This window comes from Nannobrachium achirus, assembly GCF_963921795.1.
Source record: "Nannobrachium achirus genome assembly, chromosome: 15".
NCBI classification, from domain to species: domain Eukaryota; kingdom Metazoa; phylum Chordata; class Actinopteri; order Myctophiformes; family Myctophidae; genus Nannobrachium; species Nannobrachium achirus.
This window is the reverse complement of record NC_137822.1, coordinates 30,197,492-30,219,367: the sequence shown is the minus strand read 5'-3', so window position 1 is coordinate 30,219,367 and position 21,876 is coordinate 30,197,492. Positions and strand designations below refer to the sequence as shown.

General features: G+C 42.3%; 3 protein-coding genes across 3 annotated transcripts in view; 2 read left to right on the top strand and 1 right to left on the bottom strand.

Annotated features, from left to right (window-relative positions):
* Positions 1-1,292: 1,292 nt before the first annotated feature.
* LOC308299749 (NEDD8-activating enzyme E1 catalytic subunit-like) lies at positions 1,293-2,672 on the bottom strand (the record flags this gene model as incomplete). The annotated part of the gene is made up of 1 exon (XM_080743539.1): positions 1,293-2,672. The coding sequence occupies one exon, from the start codon at positions 2,670-2,672 to the stop codon at positions 1,293-1,295; it is 1,380 nt and encodes a 459-aa protein (XP_080599665.1).
* Positions 2,673-3,780: 1,108 nt separating this feature from the next.
* LOC308299748 (RNA polymerase II-associated protein 3-like) lies at positions 3,781-5,871 on the top strand (the record flags this gene model as incomplete). Its single annotated transcript, XM_080743538.1, has 1 exon — positions 3,781-5,871. The coding sequence occupies one exon, from the start codon at positions 3,781-3,783 to the stop codon at positions 5,869-5,871; it is 2,091 nt and encodes a 696-aa protein (XP_080599664.1).
* Positions 5,872-17,379: 11,508 nt separating this feature from the next.
* il11ra (interleukin 11 receptor subunit alpha) overlaps positions 17,380-21,876 on the top strand; it is a 91,933-nt gene continuing 87,436 nt past the window's right edge. The window contains exon 1 of the mRNA XM_080742716.1: positions 17,380-17,500. The gene's annotated coding sequence lies outside the window, so the exon portion shown is untranslated. The remainder of the gene's footprint in view (positions 17,501-21,876) is intronic.

Genomic DNA, 21,876 nt, shown 5'->3' with positions numbered 1-21,876 from the left:
GTGTGTGTGTGTGTGTGTGTGTGTGTGTGTGTGTGTGTGTGCGTGCGTGCGTGCGTGCGTGCGTGCGTGCGTGCGTGCGTGCGTGCGTGCGTGCGTGCGTGCGTGCGTGCGTGCGTGCGTGCGTGCGTCTTTGACATTTGTTTTATTCTTTATAGTGGCGTTGAATGTCGACATAAGGCCAGAGTAATATTTAACATTGCAACATTGTTTCCTCTCTCAACAGTAAACAAACCAATATAAAGTTTAAGTGTATATAGAGGGTATCTGCACATTTCTAAAGTGACAATTTAAGGACTTTTTAATAGGCCTACCTCTAAAATGACAAATTAAACATTGGCAAAATTGTTAAATATTAGAGGCAAACATTTTGAAAATAGACATGCTCACAACGCCTCGCAGCGCCCTGACACATTAGAGAGGTTATAAAGCATAGTAGTAGTGATCAGACATGTAATAGATTCCCCCACACCCCCTATAGCCTCCACAGCTACATACAAGGCCCTGCCTCTCAGCTATGCAAAGCAACACATTTAATATTATCATAGATATTAAAATTAAATAGGATCATCATGGGATAGTCGTAAATTTACTCCAACGTTGACTCAACAGACAGTTAGGTTCAAATCCTTCCTGGGGCATACCCTCATTTGGTTACACAACCTACTATAACAGTTAACGGCTACTGATGTTTTTTTCAAAGGCAATAGATTATGTTTCACCCCTTGTGTCTGTCTGTCTGTTAATCTCAATTGATCAACACCAACAGTCAATTTCTGAACCACCATCCCGCCAAACCACCAGTTCCCTCTCTGTGCCCTTAAAAAAGTAAAAATTCAACAAAAATGCCTCACGTAACTTGCATATTAGGCTCACAGCTTCGCCCCCTGTGCTCTCAGGCAGAAAGTAGGCAGAGCTATGGAGAGGCTGACCATGTAACCTTGCATCATCTTGTAAATCTGTTATTTTTGGTCCTCTACTGGCTTCTCATCGTGTGTGTGTGTGTGTGTGTGTGTGTGTGTGTGCGTGCGTGCGTGCGTGCGTGCGTGCGTGCGTGCGTGCGTGTGTGCGTGCGATCCACTGAATCGCATTGAAACGATCAGCACCAAATTCCTTGTGCATGCTACTAATAGGAAGTGAACTGTAATTCTATAATGGAAGTCAATGGGGGTTGGATCAGGCTGTAAACTCACCCAAATTTGGAATCAAACGTCATACATACTGTACAGTACATCATAGCCAGGTGACTGATGTCACATGCATGGCCACAAGAAGTACGACATCTAGGTGCAAAGCTACGCTGTTCCTATGTGGTCATCAAGATCCACGTGATCGGATGTATTTTTAAATCGAAGTGTGAAGAGCATGGTCTGGGGTGTGGTCACATCAGCTACAGCCAGCTCCTGTCCATCTGTCAGCCCCAGATCCTTCAGCGTTTTAGACAGGTTCGGCCTCGTCGCCTGTTCGATTGAAACCACACCCTGCAAATATAATGTTTTTGGCTTTCCTTCCACTTCTGCTCTTATAGAGGGTGATTTCATTTGTAGGTGGAAGTCGCTGCCAGTCAGGTAATCGAGGACCTCCTGCAGCTTAGCAGATGAAGGGAAGTGCATGTCCAGAGGTATCTGACTGCAGGCTGGACAGTCCTCATCCTCATCTCGTTCAAGCTTCAGCGTGGAGGTGTGCAGGCCGGCAGCATAATTTATAATAATGTAGTTGTCGAGCACATTGTAGGCATGTGATGCTATTTTGAATACCTCTGTTGCACAAGCAGCTGCAATAACTGCATTTATGGATGCCACCGCTGGGATTATCCTCTTTACAACACCCTGGGTAAGTCTGTAGGTGACTCCTGTGATACTGAACTCTGCTGCCCTCTCCAGACTCTTCTGGTACACCCACTGGATGTGCTCTGGGTCATCTCCGTCCAGTGCCACGCCATCTTCAAAAGGTTTCTCTTTTGGCCATAGCAGCATGCGTACATACTCCACACAATGTTCTGGCAACCGTGGCGTAGAGGCAATCGTACACATGGGGAAGTTGATCTGAGGTGGGTAAAGTGTCAGGTTGCAGTCAATGCAGGCACTCATGCCTGGCAGAATGACCTTTGCAGCGCCTTTAAAGCCTTCAGTCCCTCCATCAACGAAAGGAATGACGGAACTGGTGTCCAGGACGCCATCCTCATACTCCAGCAGTGACAGCATCATACCATTTATCCACCTCCTAGCGACTATAGAGTCTAGTCCACATACAATGGTATGGAATTGTCTGTAAAAACTCTCATCAAAGTCTTGAATTTTCTTACAATGGGGGACCACACAACAGCCAGGAATTCTATTGTTAATAAACTCAGCTGCCACCTCCGCCTTGGGCCGACCAACATCTTTAGTCCTGAAGAGAAACTGTCTGTTGAGGTTGGAGATATCAATTGTGTCCATGTCAATCACATGGATCTGACGAAAGCCTGACAAAGCCAGGTCTTTGAGGAGCTCACATCCAAGGCCACCTGCACCAACGACTAGGACTTTGAAGACCTCTAACAGAAACTGCAGTGACTCTGTGCTGGCTTCAAAGTGAGGATGCGCGAATGGCCCAGATCTCTCTAGAAACCTTCTGATGTGGTTCCATCTTCCCTCCCATTCGCCCTGATCTCCAATGCCTCCATCCACCATCATTGGCTCTTACGCAAACAACAACCCTGACTGTACCAGAACCTCTGTCTTCCTTTTACAACACCTTATATACTGTGTAGACAGACTGCAGAGCTCTGGCCTGACGTCACACACAGACTGTTGCCACGAATGATTAAAACTGTTGGATAAGTGTCACAAAGGAGAAGGTTAGCAACAATAACGGTGACTCACTGGCAATGGTTCTGTGCCGACTTGGAGTGTTTCTCTGATGTTCTCTTTTCCATTGAGAACAACCAGTATGTACAAATGTAATCATTACACTCTCAGAGTTATGGGGTACTGATTTGGGAACCCTTGAGCTAACGTGTGCCAAGGTTAACTTTCGAGGAGAAAAATAGTTAAATAATTAAAGAATAGTAAGAAGAACATAACTGGATTCTCTCAAGAGGTCAAAGCCACTAATTAGTAACTAATAATAATATAAAATAGCCTAATAATAACTAGAAAGATGCAATTGAAAATTGCAAGTGTGGTTGCCGTTAATGGGGAGCCAATGGGGAGCCAAACAGAGAGGGGGAAAAGGGTGACATCACAATATCAAGGTATATAATTATACGGGGGGAACTTTTTTTTTCTTTTTTTCATAAATGGGGAATCAGATGATGAGAAAGCTAGACAAGAACTATAGTTCAGCCAATCAGATAGGGGGAAAAGGATGACATCACAATATCAAGGTATCATAATGTCTGATTTGGTGAAGGGTTACAGCAGATGATAAGTACTTCAATGGGAAAACCCTTTGAGAAATAGGTTACATCAGATGATGAGAAAGCCATACAAATACTATATAGTCTGGTTGCCCTGCGGGACAATCACACTAACTAGAAAGGTGCGATCTAGTTGGAACTCCATATATGGAGTTGGAACTCCATATTGGGGCAAGAGTGCCATCACATTGATTACATCACTACCATGTACAACAGCACATAATGCAAACCTGGATTGGCAATCTACCAATATAGGTTGTGTGCAATATTTACACAGAAGGAATTAGAAGGTCTACTTCCAAGGGATTGAAGTTATTCAAGTGACAGATACACTGTAAATAAAGATGGGGGAAAAGAAAGGTATTGAGTTACAAATTCTTGAAATGCAGCGGAATGCAGATGATCTAAATAGCTTTGTGAGAGAACTGGACAGTTGGGAAACTGAAATAAAGGCGAAAGACGAGGAACTGAGAACAGGAAACCTTGGAGAGATTCAGAAAGACTTCCCTGCTGTGCGTAACAAGGATTATAAAAAGAAACCCAAGAAGAAATGTGTGAGCAATGCCGATACAAAGATAGAAGACATCAAGAAAACACCTAGAATAACTGACTATAGTTCATGGGATAAATTCGATGTTGATGAGGCTTTGGCAGTGATTGATAAGGATTCTAGCCCTGTTGTATCAAATGACTCTGACCCAGAGGATCTCACTATTGATCGAAAGAAAGCTCAGTCTGAGAAGGAAATGGGTAACACGTTTTTCAAAGAAGGGAAATTTGATGATGCTATTCAATGCTACACCAATGGGATGGATGCAGACCCTTATAATCCTATTCTTCCCACAAACCGTGCAGCCTGCTTCTACAGACAAAAGAAATATGCTGCATCTGAGTCCGACTGCAACTTGGCGATTGCGTTGGACAGCAAGTACTTGAAAGCATTTGCACAAAGACGAGCGGCACGATTTGCCCAGAAAAAATACAAATCTGCCTTAGAAGATAATGAAATCATTCTCAAGCATCATCCTGGAAATGTTGAAGCTCAGAATGAACTGAAGAAAATAAAAGAAGCCTTGAAACATCACGGTGGCAAAACTCCAAGTCACGTCCCACAACCAGGAGTGGAGGTCTCTGCAGTCGACCCCACGCATCAAAGACTAATAGAGGACCAGCAGAGGCGGCAGGAAGCGGTTGTACAGAAAGACAGGGGGAATGCCTATTTCAAAGACGGAAAGTATCATGAGGCTATAGAGTGCTACAGCAGAGGCATGGATGCAGATAGCACTAACGCTCTCTTACCAGCCAATCGAGCTATGTCGAATCTCAGGTTGGAAAGGTACACGGAGGCAGAGGAGGACTGCAATAAAGCAATATCCCTGGACAGAACATATTACAAGGCATTTGTCCGCAGAGCAAAAGCAAGAGTTGCTCTGGGCAAGCTCATAGAGGCCAAGGAAGATTACCAGGAGGTATTGAAACTGGAACCTGGGAACAAACAGGCACTGAATGCAGTCCGGAAACTCATCATTGACATAGGAGACAGTGGTCTTTTGGCCACACAGGACAATGTACCAAGGAGAACAATTCCATCCATCAACAAGCCACCTCACTTGCAGTCAACTAAACCACTGAGGAGAATTGTTATCGAGGAAGTCAGCAGGAAGATCTTGGTGCCCAAAGCCGTGGACTGCGTGGAGGCCTCAGACGTATCGACTACCGGTCCCCAAAACCCTGGTGTAGTCAAGGAGGGTGAGGGCTCGCCACTGTCATCATCCCCCAGTAAGATGCTAAGGATTGAGGAGCTTGCAGACATCCCTGAATGGTCACCTTTAATTGAGGAGATTGCAGACGTTCCTGCACGCTCACCTTTAATTGAGGAGATTGAAGATATCCCTGCACAGTCATCACCTTTAATTGAGGAGATTGAAGATATCCCTGCACAGTCATCACCTTTAATTGAGGAGATTGCAGACATCCCTGCACAGTCAGCTGTTGTGTTTGCCGAGCAGTTTAGTGTTGGAGGACAGGAAAAAGCAAGGAAGGAACATATCGGTTGTCCCCCAGAGATGCAAAATGCACCCTCAAATGTATCACAGGTTGTCCCGCCTCCTCCCACCAATGTCTTTCAGCTTGAAGCTGACCTCAGGAAGATTGGAAATCAGCCTGAAATTACATACAAATATCTGAGGCAAATTAAGCCAGAGGCGTATGCAAACATCTTCCAGAATTCCCTTGAACCTGACATTCTTAGTCAGCTCTTGTACACTATAAATCATTTCTTCACCAAGAATGAATCACCAACCGTCATACTGGAGATCCTCGGGAGTCTAGCAAGTGTGAGACGCTTCGACATGGCGGTTATGTTCATGTCCTCCCCAGAGAAGAAGGTTCTGCAAGAGCTGTTTGGCTTTCTTCACCAAGCCAACATGGACAAATCATCCATTGAAGCCTTGCAAAAGAAATATGGAGTGTGAGATGCTTGAATTTCACAGAAAATGTGTTCAGTATCACCCCTGGGAGCTACCGGAGATGCCAAGCCATCTCAACTATTTTGTTCATTCCAGAGATTTGACGCAAGTATAATGTTTTTGCTTTATGCAGAAAGAGAGTGGAAGCAGAACGTGTTCACCTATTCTTTCAATCGCAGGAATTCATTGTTGGTTTTGGGCTGTGCCAAATAAATACATACATTAATTAATAAATATAATATACATCAAAAAATAAATTTATAATATCAAACCTTGGTTCGAAGTGAATCGGTGAATTTTTATTCTATGCGTTCTAGAGCTATGAAATCTGTGTTCTAGATCTATACATTCTTTGTTTTAGATCTATACTTTCTATGTGCTTTAGTTCTATATTTTTATCAATTCTGAATGAATGAATGAATGATTTTGTCTGGAGGGCCAAATTGTCATGTGAAGCTTGACCAATCCTCAATTCTGCATGCACGGGACATGTATGTGACAGACAAAGTCACTCCTTGGAAGCGGCTTTCACCGCTTCAAAAAGCACTGAGTGTATGTTTAATAGACAAATGAGGTCTAACACTCTAAAGCAACAGATACGCCCATGGGAAGCAGCTCGCAACAACCCAAAATTTACAATGCCACCAATAATATGTGTCCTTGGTTTCCTTTTTTTGAGCGGTGCTAACCGCTCCTATAGACCGCTTTTTTACCAAAACTATGATGTCACAAATGATGATGACATGAGTTCGCTAGACCAATGAAACACTTCGATTCTGTTGATCTGTCCATGATGTCATAGTCACAGAGGCACTCGATTGGTTCACCCTGATTTAGAACGCGTTTAGGCCGCGTAAAATACGTCATAACGCGTTTAGGCCGCGTAAAATACGTCATAAAAAATTATTGAGCGGTGCCAACCTTGAATTTCAAAATTATATTAGATGAATATCACTTATAAGCGATAAAATAACCACACTTTTAGACAGACTGTGGAAAATCTTACAGGTTATAAATGATAGGCAGCTAATACAAGTTTAAAATACAAATGAACAGACTTTGAAAAACTAAAATATTCATCTTCTGGCCTCTTCTCGCCTCTCTGGAGGTAAATAAGGTCACTTATCATTACACTATGACACTCTTAAGCCCGTATCAGAGTGTACGGTGGAGAGCTATCCACCGGTGGAAAGCTCTCCACCTCAAGTCAGAAAATAAGTGCAGGACATCATAGTACGCCACGGTGGAGTCCTATTAACCGTGACTGACTAGTCTAGATTGACCAATCAGTGAACGAGGTGTAGAGCCTGTCTGTCTGATAGTAAAAACAGAGAGATGCGTTGGAACTCGCGGTGGAAAGCTCTCCACCGCGAGGAATGATGTAACGTTGTAGTTTCATGACTCAAAAAGACTCAAAAAGACTACACCGCGGTGTAAAGCCTTCCACCGCACAGGCGACTATGATGTCGGCTTTACAAGCTACAATCCGTAGCTTGGTCAACTAACTGATGAGAAATGACAATAAAGACTTATATAGTCTGAGCAGACCTCTAGACTGACATCATACACAACAAAAAGAATATTGCCATGCATGCCTATCAACACTGATTTGCGCAGGAATTAGTTTGTACCGCTCACTTCGCACGGGTGCGATTTTTATTTATAATAATCGTACAATATGTCACTTTTGATGAACTAAGTCACTAGCACATTGCTTTTAGAAACTGTAATTTTGTTTCTAGCATATCCATGTGCAACAGTGTATGCAGTTTGTCAACAATTTGCTATTTAGACTTATTTTCGCATTAAGGATATGGAAAATTAATAATATTTTCCAACTTCAATACAATGCAAGGAATGTTCTACTCTGGCAGGTGTAATTCTGCATCACTGCTATTTCATATTAGGCCTATATTATTTTTCCACGCACAGACCTTGTTGGCCCATCTGCTGCAGAACTGTCCACCTGTAAAATTCGTTAAAATGATTATTTTAATGAATGTGTCCATGGCAAGATGGATCCTTGTTGACGCATCATTAAAGCATCAAAGAAGACAATTATGTGTCTGCACTGTGAAATAGGTCGACATCTATTCTAAGATAGCATCAAAGCCAAAGTTGGCCATCACTAGTGTGATGTAGCTAGGCTGGGTTCTAAACAAGAAAGCAAGTGTTGTTGCACAGAAATTATGCAAAAAAACAATGCATGATTCGATTAAGAGATTGGTAGTCGACTAAGACCCATTTTGATCGATTTGTCGACTTATCGACTAATCAAGGTCAGCCCTATGGCATAAGGGACTATTAGGAGTCCACTAGTAGCCTATAGGCCTAGTACTAGGCTGTGACCCCTGGTTGAAAGCACTGTCATCCCAGAACCACATGGACTATTAAATCTTAGCTGAGATGTCTATAGGTTGTGGGGGGGGGGGGTCTATTTCTGTTGCTAGTTCTCTTCATTTGCCACCCATGGCACTGGAATGTAGATTGTACTGGCTTTGTAGTTTGCTATGACCTTTGTATGTGATTTAGTTGTTCCATAATCCAGGAAATCTGTGTATGAAAATGGATATTGATAACTGCTCCTTACAGGCACACGAGTCTGCCTAAAATGTTGCAACAACAAATTGCTGTTAGCTAGTTCCAAAAGGCAATATCTGCGCTGCCATGTTCATTATCCTAATCTTTACTCAAGTGCCTAGCTTAACCTTGCAATGAGTCACAATGACCAGCAGAGGGAACCATCACTGTATAGTAACAGGGGGAGCACAGGTCTATGTTAGAACTACTACTGTCTTCTACTACTACTACTACTACTACTACTACTAAAAGTTGTTACTACTACTACTACTACTGCTACTACTACTGGTAGCCTTTAGTAACCTTTAGAAGCCACTCACCTGCTAAGTAGGCTCTATTTATTTACTGTAGTTGGAGGTAAAGCAGTGTGTTTAGTTTGCGGGCACATCTTGCGGGGAGCACTGCCTTTTGGCCCGGCCCTGGCTGCCTTAGGTGCTCAGTAGCCTATAGTCTCCCATGGTCCAAACTGATTGACATGTCAGCAGCAGGCAGCACCAAAGACTAACAAATAAACGTAAAACCAACAGTTGAAGTTCATGCTCACTTTGCCTTGACTCGCCCTGAGCAGTTGTGGGAAAAGTACTTTAAGTAAAAGTATCAATACCATAGAAAATACCATTTGTTACAAGTAGAAGTACTGAATTCAAAATTTACTTACTTGAGTAAAAGTATAAAAGTATTGGCAGCATCAATAAGTACTTAAAGGACTTTAGGGCAAGGTCGCTTGTCGCCCTTAAGCGTCTTACTGGTAATATTAGCCTATAATTATCTGCAAAGTTTATAGTAGCCTAACTAAAGTTTTGGAGTAAAAGTACAATATTTGGATCCGATATGTAGTGGAATAGAAATACAATTATTAGAAATTGGAAATACTCAAGTGAAGTACCGCAAAATTGTACTTAAGTACATTACTTAAGTAAATGTACTTAGTTACTTTACACCAGTGGTCCTGAGTGACACCAGCTGACAGCTGTCTTTGTTTATCCTTCAAATCATGTGAGAGACTGGGTTTGGTTATCACACATCATCAACACTTCTTACAATAGTCATTTCAATAGTAGGCTATAGAGGGAAGCTTACATCATTGGTATTTCATTACTTTTTATTTTCCGCCTTTTCCATTTTACCCTTTTTCTCCCAATTTAGTATCCTGCCAATTCCCAATTTTTCGAGTCACATGTGGTCCCTGTCACTGTTAACCCCCACAGCTGGTCATGTGGGAAGAAAGAAGGGGTGTAGACAACGACATGTAATCACAGGTTTTTAACCATCAAAGGCTCGCTGACACATGGTGACAACCAACCCCATCATGGGGTTGGTTACAGTATATGGGGTTCATGGTTGTCCCTGTAGTTAAGCTATCTATGAGATTATAGAAAAGAATAGAATCAATCATCTCTATCCCTTTGTATTTGTCTGTTTGTTCAAACCATGAACGTTATTAATTCTCTAATGAGACGAGAAGAATGTCTTTATGATGAGGGCACATTGAGATAATTTGAAAATTTAAAAATAACATTTTGATTTTCCTCAGAATCAGTTCTCATTGATACCACTGAAGCATCTGCTGATGCAGGCCTTTGGCTTGACTATTGTAGCTGCCTTTAATTAACTTATCTGGTATCATACTCAATGCTTTCAGTGGCCTCGGCCTATCTGGGCTGTTTCTTAATTCTGATGGAAACCCTTTGTCCCTTAGAAGGACATCTCAATGTTGATTTCACTGGCAGGGATTGGAACTTAACTCTTAGAAATTCAAAGACAATGTCAAGGAAATTGAAAGCAAGACTAATTCAGCATTAAAACGTTAAATGAAGTCAACTTCAACAGAGTAGGGGCCTGGCGGCATCTGGTCCACATGCTGTGGAGCTGCTCAGTGATAAGGGTTAAAGCTATACTGTGTAAGTTGCTCAACTGGTGGTCTGTAGCAGTATAGCAAACCGCGGTCGCGTTTGCTTTTTTCGTCCGTTTTTCGCTCGCGGACCGGGCCGTCAGACCACCGCGTCCGCCTCGCCGAGACGCTTTCAATGAGGTCTCCCGTGTCCTTCTACGAGCAGCGGTTGGGGAGTTACATGCTAGACTCCTCCAGTGTAAACACTGCAGTGTACTTCCTGAAGGCGTGTTTCCTAAACCCACCAGAGAGCCCGGCAGTGTATGTTCTGCGCTGTGATTGGCCGGCAGTGTATAACCCTCGCTGTGATTGGCCGGTAGTGTGATGACGCAATTTTTCCGCGAAAACCGGTCCCGGGCAGGGATCATAGAAAATATATAAAGAGAAGGCTTTAGAAGCTGAAAATAACTAAAACTTTAGCGAATTAACAGCTAGGACCATTTTAAGATTTGTTTTATAAAAAAAGTTACATGGTATAACTTTAACTATGACTACTGTCCATTCAGACTTATTATCCATAGAGGGTTAATCAGTGTGGTTTGTGGACAGAACTGATGACTGCAATAATACTGTATTGTTTGTGACTGCTGTTATTAATGTTGAACTGTCTGGACTGTATATAGTCACAAATGCCATGGTGTGTTACAGTATGAAGCCAAAATACTATAGTGTAAATATTTGAGAATTTGATCAAGCTGCATTATAATATGTTTATAGCACCCCAAATCCTCTGCCCTCTTCACCTCTCACAGGTGCAGCCACCCAAACAGTTTAACATGCACATTCTACAAACTGACCAAAACAACCAAATAGAGGATTATGTGTCTTTTGGTTTAATATAACTTTGCCCGCCAGCACCAGCTGATTGTTAAGTAGGAGCAGATCATAATCCCTTACAGTAAGAATCCGCCTGCTGCCTGTCAGTGATTGACGACAGGCTCCTCCAATGAAGGAAAGGTTTACAAGATAAGCCTGTCTGGTCTAACCTCCAATGGCACAAGAGTCTAGTCCATAGCCTGGAGGGACAGTCATGCTGTGATTGGTTGTTATACGGAATGTAGTAGTAAACATTTTACAAACAAGCCATCACGCTTCTTTGGTTTAAATCCTTTTAGTTGACCTTGTATCTGAACTGAACTGTACTGTCCTGTGCTGTGCTTTTCCTTTAGTATGTAAACCTCTAATACAATATTCAATCAATCAATCAATCAATCAATCAATCAATCAATCAATCAAGCAATCAATCAAGCAATCAACATTAAGGGCAAAATAATATAAAAACAATTACATACTATAATAAAATAATTGCCGTTGATGGAATACATGAAGCCTTTCAATAACAAAAATGCAGTTATTTCAGAAGTTTGTGCAACTATAAAAAGTGATACCAAAGTTCACAGTAGGCCTTTATCTAACATATAATTTTCCGAATGTCTGTCTGTCTGTCTGAGTGTCTGTCTGTCTGAAACCGCGTTTCTCCTCAGTGGCTGGAGCAATTGTTCTGGTTCTGGCCCTGTTACAGATGTTGTCCAAAATCATGCAGATCGGTACACAGTATCTCTGTAGCCGTTAAATGGAACGGGTATTTCTTACATTGATGCTCCTACATATTAGCATGCAAGCACCAGTTAAAGTTACTTTCCATCCCTCATATACTGTGTGCACAGTGCACATCCCATAATCCACACACTGCACATCATTTCGGAGCTCATATCTTTGAACGGGTAAGGTCTAGTTTAAAGTAATGAAAGTTTTGAATAATCATGAGTCACTTCCAACAGGGCAGAGAACAGCCCTTGCAATATTCTTATTCTTGTCATGATATTTTTGTTATAATACCGTACAGAATATGCAATGATAATTGGCTAACATATTGCAGCAGGTGATGAGCAAACTAGATATCTATACTATAATTTTGCGAATGTCTGAGTGAGTGAGTGTCTGTCTGTCTCAGCGTTTCTCCTCGGTGGCTGGAGCAATTGATCTGAAATCGCATCACCATCAGCATATGAACACACCTGACATAACTGTGAAGCCCGTTTGTCACTTTCACAAATCGTATGCTGTATATTAGCATTTTTATGGTGTATCTACTATCTATTCTGCATCTAGCTTGAGGCACATCTATTATGCATCTAGCATGAGGCAAAATGTTTAACCAGCTGTGTGTGTGTGTGCGTGCGTGCGTGCGTGCAGGCAGGTGTGTGTGCAGGCGGGTGGGCGGGCGGACTGGGGGGGGAGGAAGAGGGGGGGGGGGACAGTATCTCTGTAGCCATTAAACGAAACGGGTTTCTTACATTGATGCTCCTACAGTACATCATGCAAGCACCAGTTAAAGTTACTTTCCATCCCTCATATACTGTGTGCACAGTGCACATCCCATAGCCATAACCCACACACTGCACATCATTTTGGAGCTCATATCTTTGAACGGGTAAGGGCTAGTAACATTAATCATGCATTTTTTGAGCAGTGCTCCTGGAAGGAGCTCAGCTCCAACATCAGGCTTTGTCCATATGTACGCCCAGGGTCACATTGGCACTGATACTGGGTGTGATCTTTTTATTTATTATTATCATGGTGGATGTATGCATTATTATTTAGGCAAGAATGTGATAAGGGTTAGCTAGAACATCAATTACTAACATTACATTTGCCTGGTAGCTGCTTCTTACTGTACATGTGAAATTGTTAAACAACAGTAATACAAAAGATTATGAAAAAGGTTTTACAATACATTTCCATATTCGTAGTTGCATGCCGAGCCAGCCACAGCCAGGCGGGAGGACAAGCTACTCTAACATTACCACTCAGATAGAGGGCATTTTGATAAAAAATATTTCAGATGCTAATAATAACAATTTAGTCCACAATCATTTTGGGTATTTTTTTGTCAAAGTACATTTACATATCATGAAATGTGTACTCTGCATTTACCCATCCTAACTATTAGCAGCAGTGGGTGCTAATACACTACCTAGGGAGCAGATAGAGCATACATGGGCAGGTTAATATCGGAATACTGATATATTATTGATTTCAGCTGTTATAATTCCTTTTATGTCCAATGTATTCATATTTAAGTTCATATAGTTAAAATAAGAACATATAAATGCATTTGAAATTAAATAAATGTTTTACTTTTCAGGATTCCAATTAAAACTAAAAAACTAAAAATAATTCAAGATTCCAATTAAAAAATAGTGAAGATAGCAGATCTACAAGTTCAAAACGGGTCGCGCTGTGACACATTTTGAGCTTGTAGATCAGCTATTTTTGCCTGTATATGCATTGTGGCCCTCTGGAGTGAGTGTAAAAATATAGCGGCCCTCTCCATCATCAAAGTTGCCCACCCCTGAGGTATTGTCTTGCATACGACCCTTCACCAACATACATTGGCCGGGGTTGATCGGGGCATCTTCTGATTCCCATATGTCCTCTCTACTCTTTCAGCTACGGCCAACCACAACTGCTGTATAGCGTTATATAACTAACTATGGGGTCTTGCTGTAAACCTAGTGGTCCTTTTTCCAAGAAATCAACATAATCGTTTTTCTGAAGCATTTTGTCATACATAAACAAAAGCTTGGATCAAACTGCAGAGCATCTGGCTTTGCTACTCCAAAATTGGACAGTGTATACTTTGAGCCATGCCGTCTATTTGGAGACCATAGTTCGCCCTTCTATAACAATGCAAGGGTGAAAGGAGTCAGAGATTGGGGCATTTTTTCTGAAGAAAATAACCCCCATCAGTCCTCTCAGTTACATGCTGGAGCCTGGAACAATGGAAACTCCATGGCACCATTGATGTGCAGTCAGTAAGGGACGTATGTAACACGGCACTCTCTTTTGGAGACTGCTGGAACGCCTTGTAAAAGTGACAATAATAATTTGTAACCTATAGCATTCTGTGGGCATAAGGGCACATTGGGACAGTCAAACAGTGGGAATATCCTTGCCATTATGAGTTGCTGGCAAGCTATGCCCCTGTCCCCGTGCAGCTAAAGTTGATCAAATGACCCAAGGGGTCATTTAAATACCTCAGACTCTCCATCCAGATTATGAGCTAATTGCGACCGCCAGGTCGCAGTTACTATCAAAACCTCCACCTAGGGTTGCCACCTTTCAGAAATTGAAATAAGGAACACCTCTTCCGGGCACGCGGTGCATGCGTTCCGTGCGCGTGGCACAGCCGCCGGCCGGCGAAAAAATGCAGTCCCAAACCCATGAAATGCATAGAATAGTTATAACTATAACACACAACATGGTATAACCTATATTGTTTTGCAGTTTGAAGTGGCCAATTGTTTCTAAAATATGAATAAGTTAATTTTGTATGAAATAAAGCAATGTATGAATGATTTGAACCTGGCTCTTGTATTGGGTCACTTGGTGGTCAGTAAAGAGAAGGTAGTCAAGAAACCATTAAGTTTAAAGTGCTTTATTAGCAATGAACATTTTTACTTTAGGCTGAATAGGCTTCACTAGCCTAAACCTGAGCATAGCCTATTTTATGAACATTGAACATTTTTACTTTAGGCTGAATAGGCTTCACTAGCCTAAACCTGAGCATAGCCTATTTTATAAAGTGTCTACTGTCTACAATCTACTGTCTTGACACTCGAACCAAAATTGTTCTATAGATCATAATCTACAAATTGGAGGTGAAAAATAAACTTTAACACAAATTTAAAATGAAAACCAAAAATGACATGTACATGGAACCCCACTATAGGCAGAGCGTAGAGCGCACCACAGCCTCAGCGACTGCGAGTCGCCTCACAGAAGGTCCTTCGTGCCTCTCCCTCCTTTTGCTGTCTTTTCCTGTGTTTTATTTCATTCAATTATTGTTAAATTCTGTGTTGAGGTTTGTGTGACAGACCTTTATGGGGCATTTGGTTAAATACGGAACAAACCGCGTTCCGTATTGGTTCAATACGGAACGCATCTTTTAATTGTCCAATACGGAACGATTCCGTATTATACGGAACGGGTGGCAACCATACCTCCACCGGCTGTCAGTCAGTCTGTCTGTCTGTCTGTCTGTCTGTCTGTCTGTCTGTCTGTCTGTCTGTCTGTCTGTCAGTCACACGTCACACTTTTGCCCTACTCATATCACCGCCACCGTTTCCCTGATCCATGCCAAACTTTGCACACACACACTCCTTGGTTGCCAAACCACAACCTCCACTCCTCATTTCTCACATGGCCCTCTTCTAGCGCCACCATGAGGCCGATTCTTGCGAAACACATTTTTGGACACTGCTCCTACAGATTTTGCCCTAAAATCACGCAAAGCGGTACACAGTATCTCTACAGTCATGTCATCAACATCTGTCTCATTTCCCATATTCCCTCCTGATTGGCTACCATTGCCTTCCAAAGTTTGTGTATATGACCTGACGGTCGCTTATCTCCCGATTAGGGAGTCTTACTGGTATGTATTTTGTCACAGCGAGTTCAACAGGACATTACGGCTGAAATAAACCCAGCATAATGGATACTACTTAAATTATGTCTAAGCGAGACCAGCTTAGCCAAGTAGACAGATATGTGACCATGCATAAGGAATCCAATGGACTCTATTGATATAAAAGAAATTGAGGCTTTTGGGGGGATTTGAGGAGGCAACGGGCACATCTGCAGAGCAAGTTGGAAAACAAAATCCTCTGCATGGCCTTGATATTTCGAAATTTCGTGGGCAGAGCTATGGCAGAGCAACCAATGGGACTGGGGTTTATCCGGGCGGGCGTACATGCCAGGAAAAGGGAAAAGGAGCCACTTGCGACATTGTGTGGCACACAACCTAAAACCTCGTCCTCAATGATGTAGTAACAACATTCCAGAGATGAAACCGTTTTATGACACCATAGAAATTTTGTATTATGTTCTTTGGCCACAGTATTAAAAGAGGGCCCTACTAACTGGCATCATCTCCACAGAGCTCTTAGCTCACTCAGACATAACAATTACAATTACAATTCAGGCATTTAAGCGCTTATCCAGAGTGACTTAGCTGCAAGTGTATAGGTGTCAATAGCTGCTCATCTTCATTGTTTACCCAGTATCCTATTCTTTGATGCAAGGCACCAACCTGCACAATGGGAGCAATTAGGGGTTCAGTGTCTTGCTCAAGGACACTTCGACATTCAATCTGGGGCAGCCCGGGATCGAACTGGGAACCTTGTGGTTGCCATCCGATCGCTCTCCTGGCCACTGCCGCCCCCGGATGGGACAGGAGAGAGGCTAAATGTGCTGGCTATATCCTGTCCATTGAAAGCACCAGTGCCAAGGATGCAATAAAAAATCACACCCGTGTGAACTGAGCGGTGGTCGTGGGGGGGGGGGGGGGGGGGGTGCCTGTGTGTGTGTGTGTGTGTGTGTGTGTGTGTGTGTGTGTGTGTGTGTGTGTGTGTGTCTGGCCTGGCCTGAACAACAGCGCCCCTCCCTTAACATGTGTGGTCAAAAAAGGTACACACGCACGCATACACACACGGCCACGTATAGGAGACGGTGTAACCACCGCTCAAAAAAACACTCTACAGTAGCCTACATATTGTATTTGATGTTATGCATTTTCTGCTTTTGAATGTTATCCTAGATAAAGTACTATGTTCTATCCGCCTGTGGAAATAAGCCATAGAGCTTTCTAGGGTCTCCTTTTAGTTGACCTTGTACCAGTGATTTGCGCTGTCATGAAACTATACTTTTTTCTATTGCAAACTTCTAATACATTCTTCAATCAATAAAAAAAGACTCTGTCCTGATACAATATCCTGATCATTTTAGTTTGAGTAAATCTAACACATTGTAAGTAAATACTATATTATGTGTGTGAGCGCTTTTATCATCATATTCATAACACAGACTAACCAGTGTGTAACTTGAACATGCAACAGGGGTCCGTCACTCCGACAACCAATTAGCCAATCACAAAGCGATCGTCCCTGACAACCGACCGAGCCAATCGCGGCGCAACGACGCCGTCCCTCCGGCCTATGGGACGCGACGTGAGGAGGACTGTTGCTTTTAACCCCGCGGAGTTCTCCTACTCTCCACACACCGGGCAGCCCGACAAACAAACAACCCCCGACAAAGTAGTCGAAACCATGGAAGTCAATAACAAGAAGAAAATGCCCGTTTGACTCGAGGAGACTTCCAAAGGTAGGTTTTCTTCTGGCGACATTGTGGTTTAAGCTGAGAGAGAGATGAAAATGTCCCACTCAACGTGTGGGAATGATAATGGGGGGCTGAAAAGTTTATCCAGTGCTGTGTCGGCTCTTACTACGGGACGGGGGAGCGCAGGGGAGGAGGGACGGAATACTACTGTATGTCCAATGATTCTCACATTCATGGCACTTTAACTATCCGACGTCTTTCAGACTGGGGAACTTTACTCCCAGTTATTTTGTCCAAAGTTTCCTGCATAGCCCGTTTTCCTATTTTAGAATGGGACATTTAAGCCCATAAACTGTACTGTACATACTCCAGTGTTGCTGTTTCTCCTCCTCCTCCCAGACTAGTGTGTGGAATGTGTTTAATGAGGCTTGCAACGCCTGAATAACACTTTATCAGTCTAGTGTTGTTGTTTTTGCCATGATGTAATTATAAGCTTATGTGTCTGTATGGACCTATACATGCTTTGAGGATGAATTGAATGGTGAGATTAGATTAAGCTTGGAAAAGAAATACACAAATAGAAACAAATATATATATATTTAGCTTATTTAATAGAAAATATATATATATTTAGCTTATTTTATGAGTGAACCAACAGGTTGTTTTGATGGACTATCTATCTATCTATCTATCTATCTATCTATCTATCTATCTATCTATCTCTTTCTGTTACTTTAGGGTTGAAAATGTAATTTAGATGTATTATTTAGCATGTCATTTACCGGTATTTTTGGACAGATGCTATAGGCTCATTGTCTACCTGGGACCCTTTAGTATCAATACACAGATTAATTGATATGATATTATTTTTGATAGTATATTGTATATTTATTTTTCTTGGTTTACCTGTGATCCTATTTTACAGAGGCTTTGATTGATTGATGGAAGAATTTATTAAAAGTTTGCAATAGGAAAAAGTACAGTTTCACGACAGCACAAATCACTGGTACAAGGTCAACTAAAAGGAGATCCTTGTAAGCTTTACAGCTTATTTACACAGGGACCACTTTATGTATCTCATATAACATTGAAAGACAGACAGGTGGGACAGAATACTTTGCATAGGATAACATCAATTACGAAAGCAGGAAAAAAAGGCACATTAAGTCTCTCTGCATTTGATGTATGTGAATATACATTGCTTATTGTAAGTCCGTCCCTCTAGATAAGAATCTGTCTGTCTGTCTGTCTGTCTGTCTGTCTGTCTGTCTGTCTGTCTGTCTGTCTGTCTGTCTGTCTGTCTGTCTGTCTATCCACTGTATCTATGGATTGTGAGTGTGCATGCATTAGGGATGGGACGATGATCGTTATTATCGTTTATCGTGATAAAATAACACTCACAATAATCGTAACGTGGAGTTTTACATTTATCGTGAAATTATCCTCCGTCATTCACTGGGATCAATTCACCCTTTATTTTTCCGAGCTGCATTTCTGGTACAACCCCCTATAATTCAAACAGACCTAGAAATAACATATGTACTTGATACCGCCTTTTTTTTCACTATCAAATCTCTTTACCAAAAAAATAGCTGATCTACAAGCGCACAACACCTTGCAACATAACGTGTTGTGAGCTTGTAGTTCTGCTATTTTTTTGGCAAATGTCCATGTAGATGTTGGGCATATTTTCATTCTCGTGATAATATTATCACAAATCGAAATTTCTTTGGCCACAATAATCATGACACGACATTTTCAAATCGTCCCATCTAGCATGCATGCGTGCGTACGTACGTGCGTGTGTGAGTGAGTGAGTGCGTGCGTGTGTGTAGACGTGTGTTGGGATAGGCTTAGCTCTGATTTTTGAGTGAAAGGGAGAGTGAAAGGGAGAACCCCATATCACACACATCATGGCTTTATAGATATCATTCTTTTCTGCTCTTTCACCCCCACACACACACACATGCACACACATGCGCGCGCACGCACGCACGCGTGCACGCACGCACGCACGCACGCACGCACGCACGCACGCACACACACACACACACACACACACACACACACACACACACACACACACACACACACAACCTGTTTTTGGGTGCTTTTTTTGCCTAAGCTTAGGACTGGATAACTACACGGTTATTGTGTGCATTATTCCTTTTTGTACTGCATAATAGTAATAGGACGTATACTGCCGTATACTATGATGTTCATAGTATGCAGCTGTTGTTTTGCACTGTATCTGTATCTTAACTGCTGTGTTGCCTCTGACAACTGAATATCTATCCAAACAAAAACACACAACAAAGCATTTAGATTGTGAGTCATTCAGACTACCTGTTGATGAGATAAACACCATTAGTTCTTGATCAGCAGTTTTCTGCAATCGTGATGAACAATTGCAGTTTGAACGCACTAATAAAGGTTAATGTGCCGGAACAGATAAACAAATGCACACACAACACCAAATACATGGACGCAGGAATCACAGGGTTGGTGAGAGAGAGAGAGAGGGAGAGAGAGAGAGAGAGGGGGGGGGGGGGGGGGGGTAGAGTGAGACAAACAGAGAGAGAGAGGGACATGATGTAAACCAGGGGTCTTCAACAGGGGTGTCCGGGACCCCTAGGGGGTCCTCGGAGTTACTACAGGGTGTCCTCCAAATCTTTGTGTGATAGAAACCCTTTTCTCGTTTTTTATATTAACAACTTGAACCCTAACGTCCATATTCTGAGAACTTTCGCCAAAAATAGTTGATCTACAAGCTCACAACGCCTCGCAGATCGGCTATTTTTTGCAAAGAGGTTTGGTGTAGAGGGAAAAAAAGAGCACACTAAGTACAGAGCGAAAGGTGAAGTTTATTAAATTCTGTGCCAGATGCCAAAATGGCTCCAAGGTAGCTGTGCCGAGATTTTGTATGTTTTTCTTTACTATGCAATGAAAAAAAAAGATTTTTTTTTATAATTATTTCCCCCACAGAAACAGACACAGTTGTTGTGATTCAGTGGCAAAAAGAATTTTGGGAATCGGACAAATGGTTCCAGAGATAGAGCTGTTTGAATGAAAAAAAGTGTCCATCCACTAGAATGGACACACATGAACACACATTTTCTCAATCAGCTAAACGAGGGAGCGAACACACAAACAGAGAAAAGCATCTCTCTGATCTCAGGTCATTTTGATATCTTTAGAAAAAAGAAAAAAAAATGATTTTTTTTTTTTTTTCTATGTAAAAAACACAAAAACCGTCATAAGCCGTCATTGGCACACAGGGCTATTGGAAAAAAACGTCATAAGCAGTCATTGGCACAGAATGAGTTAAGTATTGACGGCTCAAGTGGTTACATATCTGATAACACGAATTGACATGAATCCAAAATACACTGATGATTGTGCTGTCAAACGATGAAACCATATGGAATCTGGGGGTCCCTGCTTCATCTCTCTCTCAACTAAGGGGTCCTTGGCCTGAAAACGTTGAAGACACCCTGGTGTAAACCAATGGAGACAGGCAGAGGACGGCGCCTGAGAGAGTATAAAGAGAGCAAGAGAAAGGGGGACAGATGGGGAGAGAGAGAGAGAGAGAGGGAGAATTTGACTACAGATGTGCATTCCTCCTGCCAGTTGAATGATCAAAACTTTAAATAGAGCTTGGCAGGAATGCAAACAGACCCGGCAGAGAAACGAGGCCTGGGGCACTCCGAGAGGAGGAGAGAGAGAGAGAGAGAGAGCAGGGAGAGCGATAAATTATAAGAGGGAAAAGAGGAGTAGACCTAGGAGGAGGAGGAGGAGGAGAGAAGGGAGAGCAGAGGTAGAGTGAAAGAAGTCGGAGAGGAAGGTAGAAGGAGGCGGAGGTGGAGTGAGAAGTGGAATAAGAGGAGATATCGCAGTGTTTCTCAAACGTTCAAATTTCAAGGTCTCCCCTTAACTCTGAGTCTGACAGTCTACACTGTCAGAGTTACCGACTCAATTTAGACGCCCATAAAGGAACCCACAGTCCCTGGAATCTACTTTGAGAACAACTGAAATATCGGAGAGAGGATGAAGGGTGAGAAAGGGGACAGGAAAAGTGTGAAGTTGAGTTGTCAAGGACATACAGTACGTTCTCTTTTCAGGGAGGCAGATTGTCATCAAGTAATCACTGTGTTTTTTTTATGCCTTTATTTGATAGGATAGTAGACTGACAGGAAATGTGGAGAGAGATGGGGAATGACATGTGGCAAAGGTCGTCCAGATCAGGAATCGAACCGGCGACGCCAGCAGGCATCATAGCCTAGTATGTGGTATGCGCCTTGACCACTAGGCCAGCGGGCGCCCCATCACTGTGTTAATGTTGTTAGGGCTGTGTGTTGCTAAGAATCTGTAATACGATACACAGTTCAATATATTGCGATATTGTACTATGCATTTTTGCA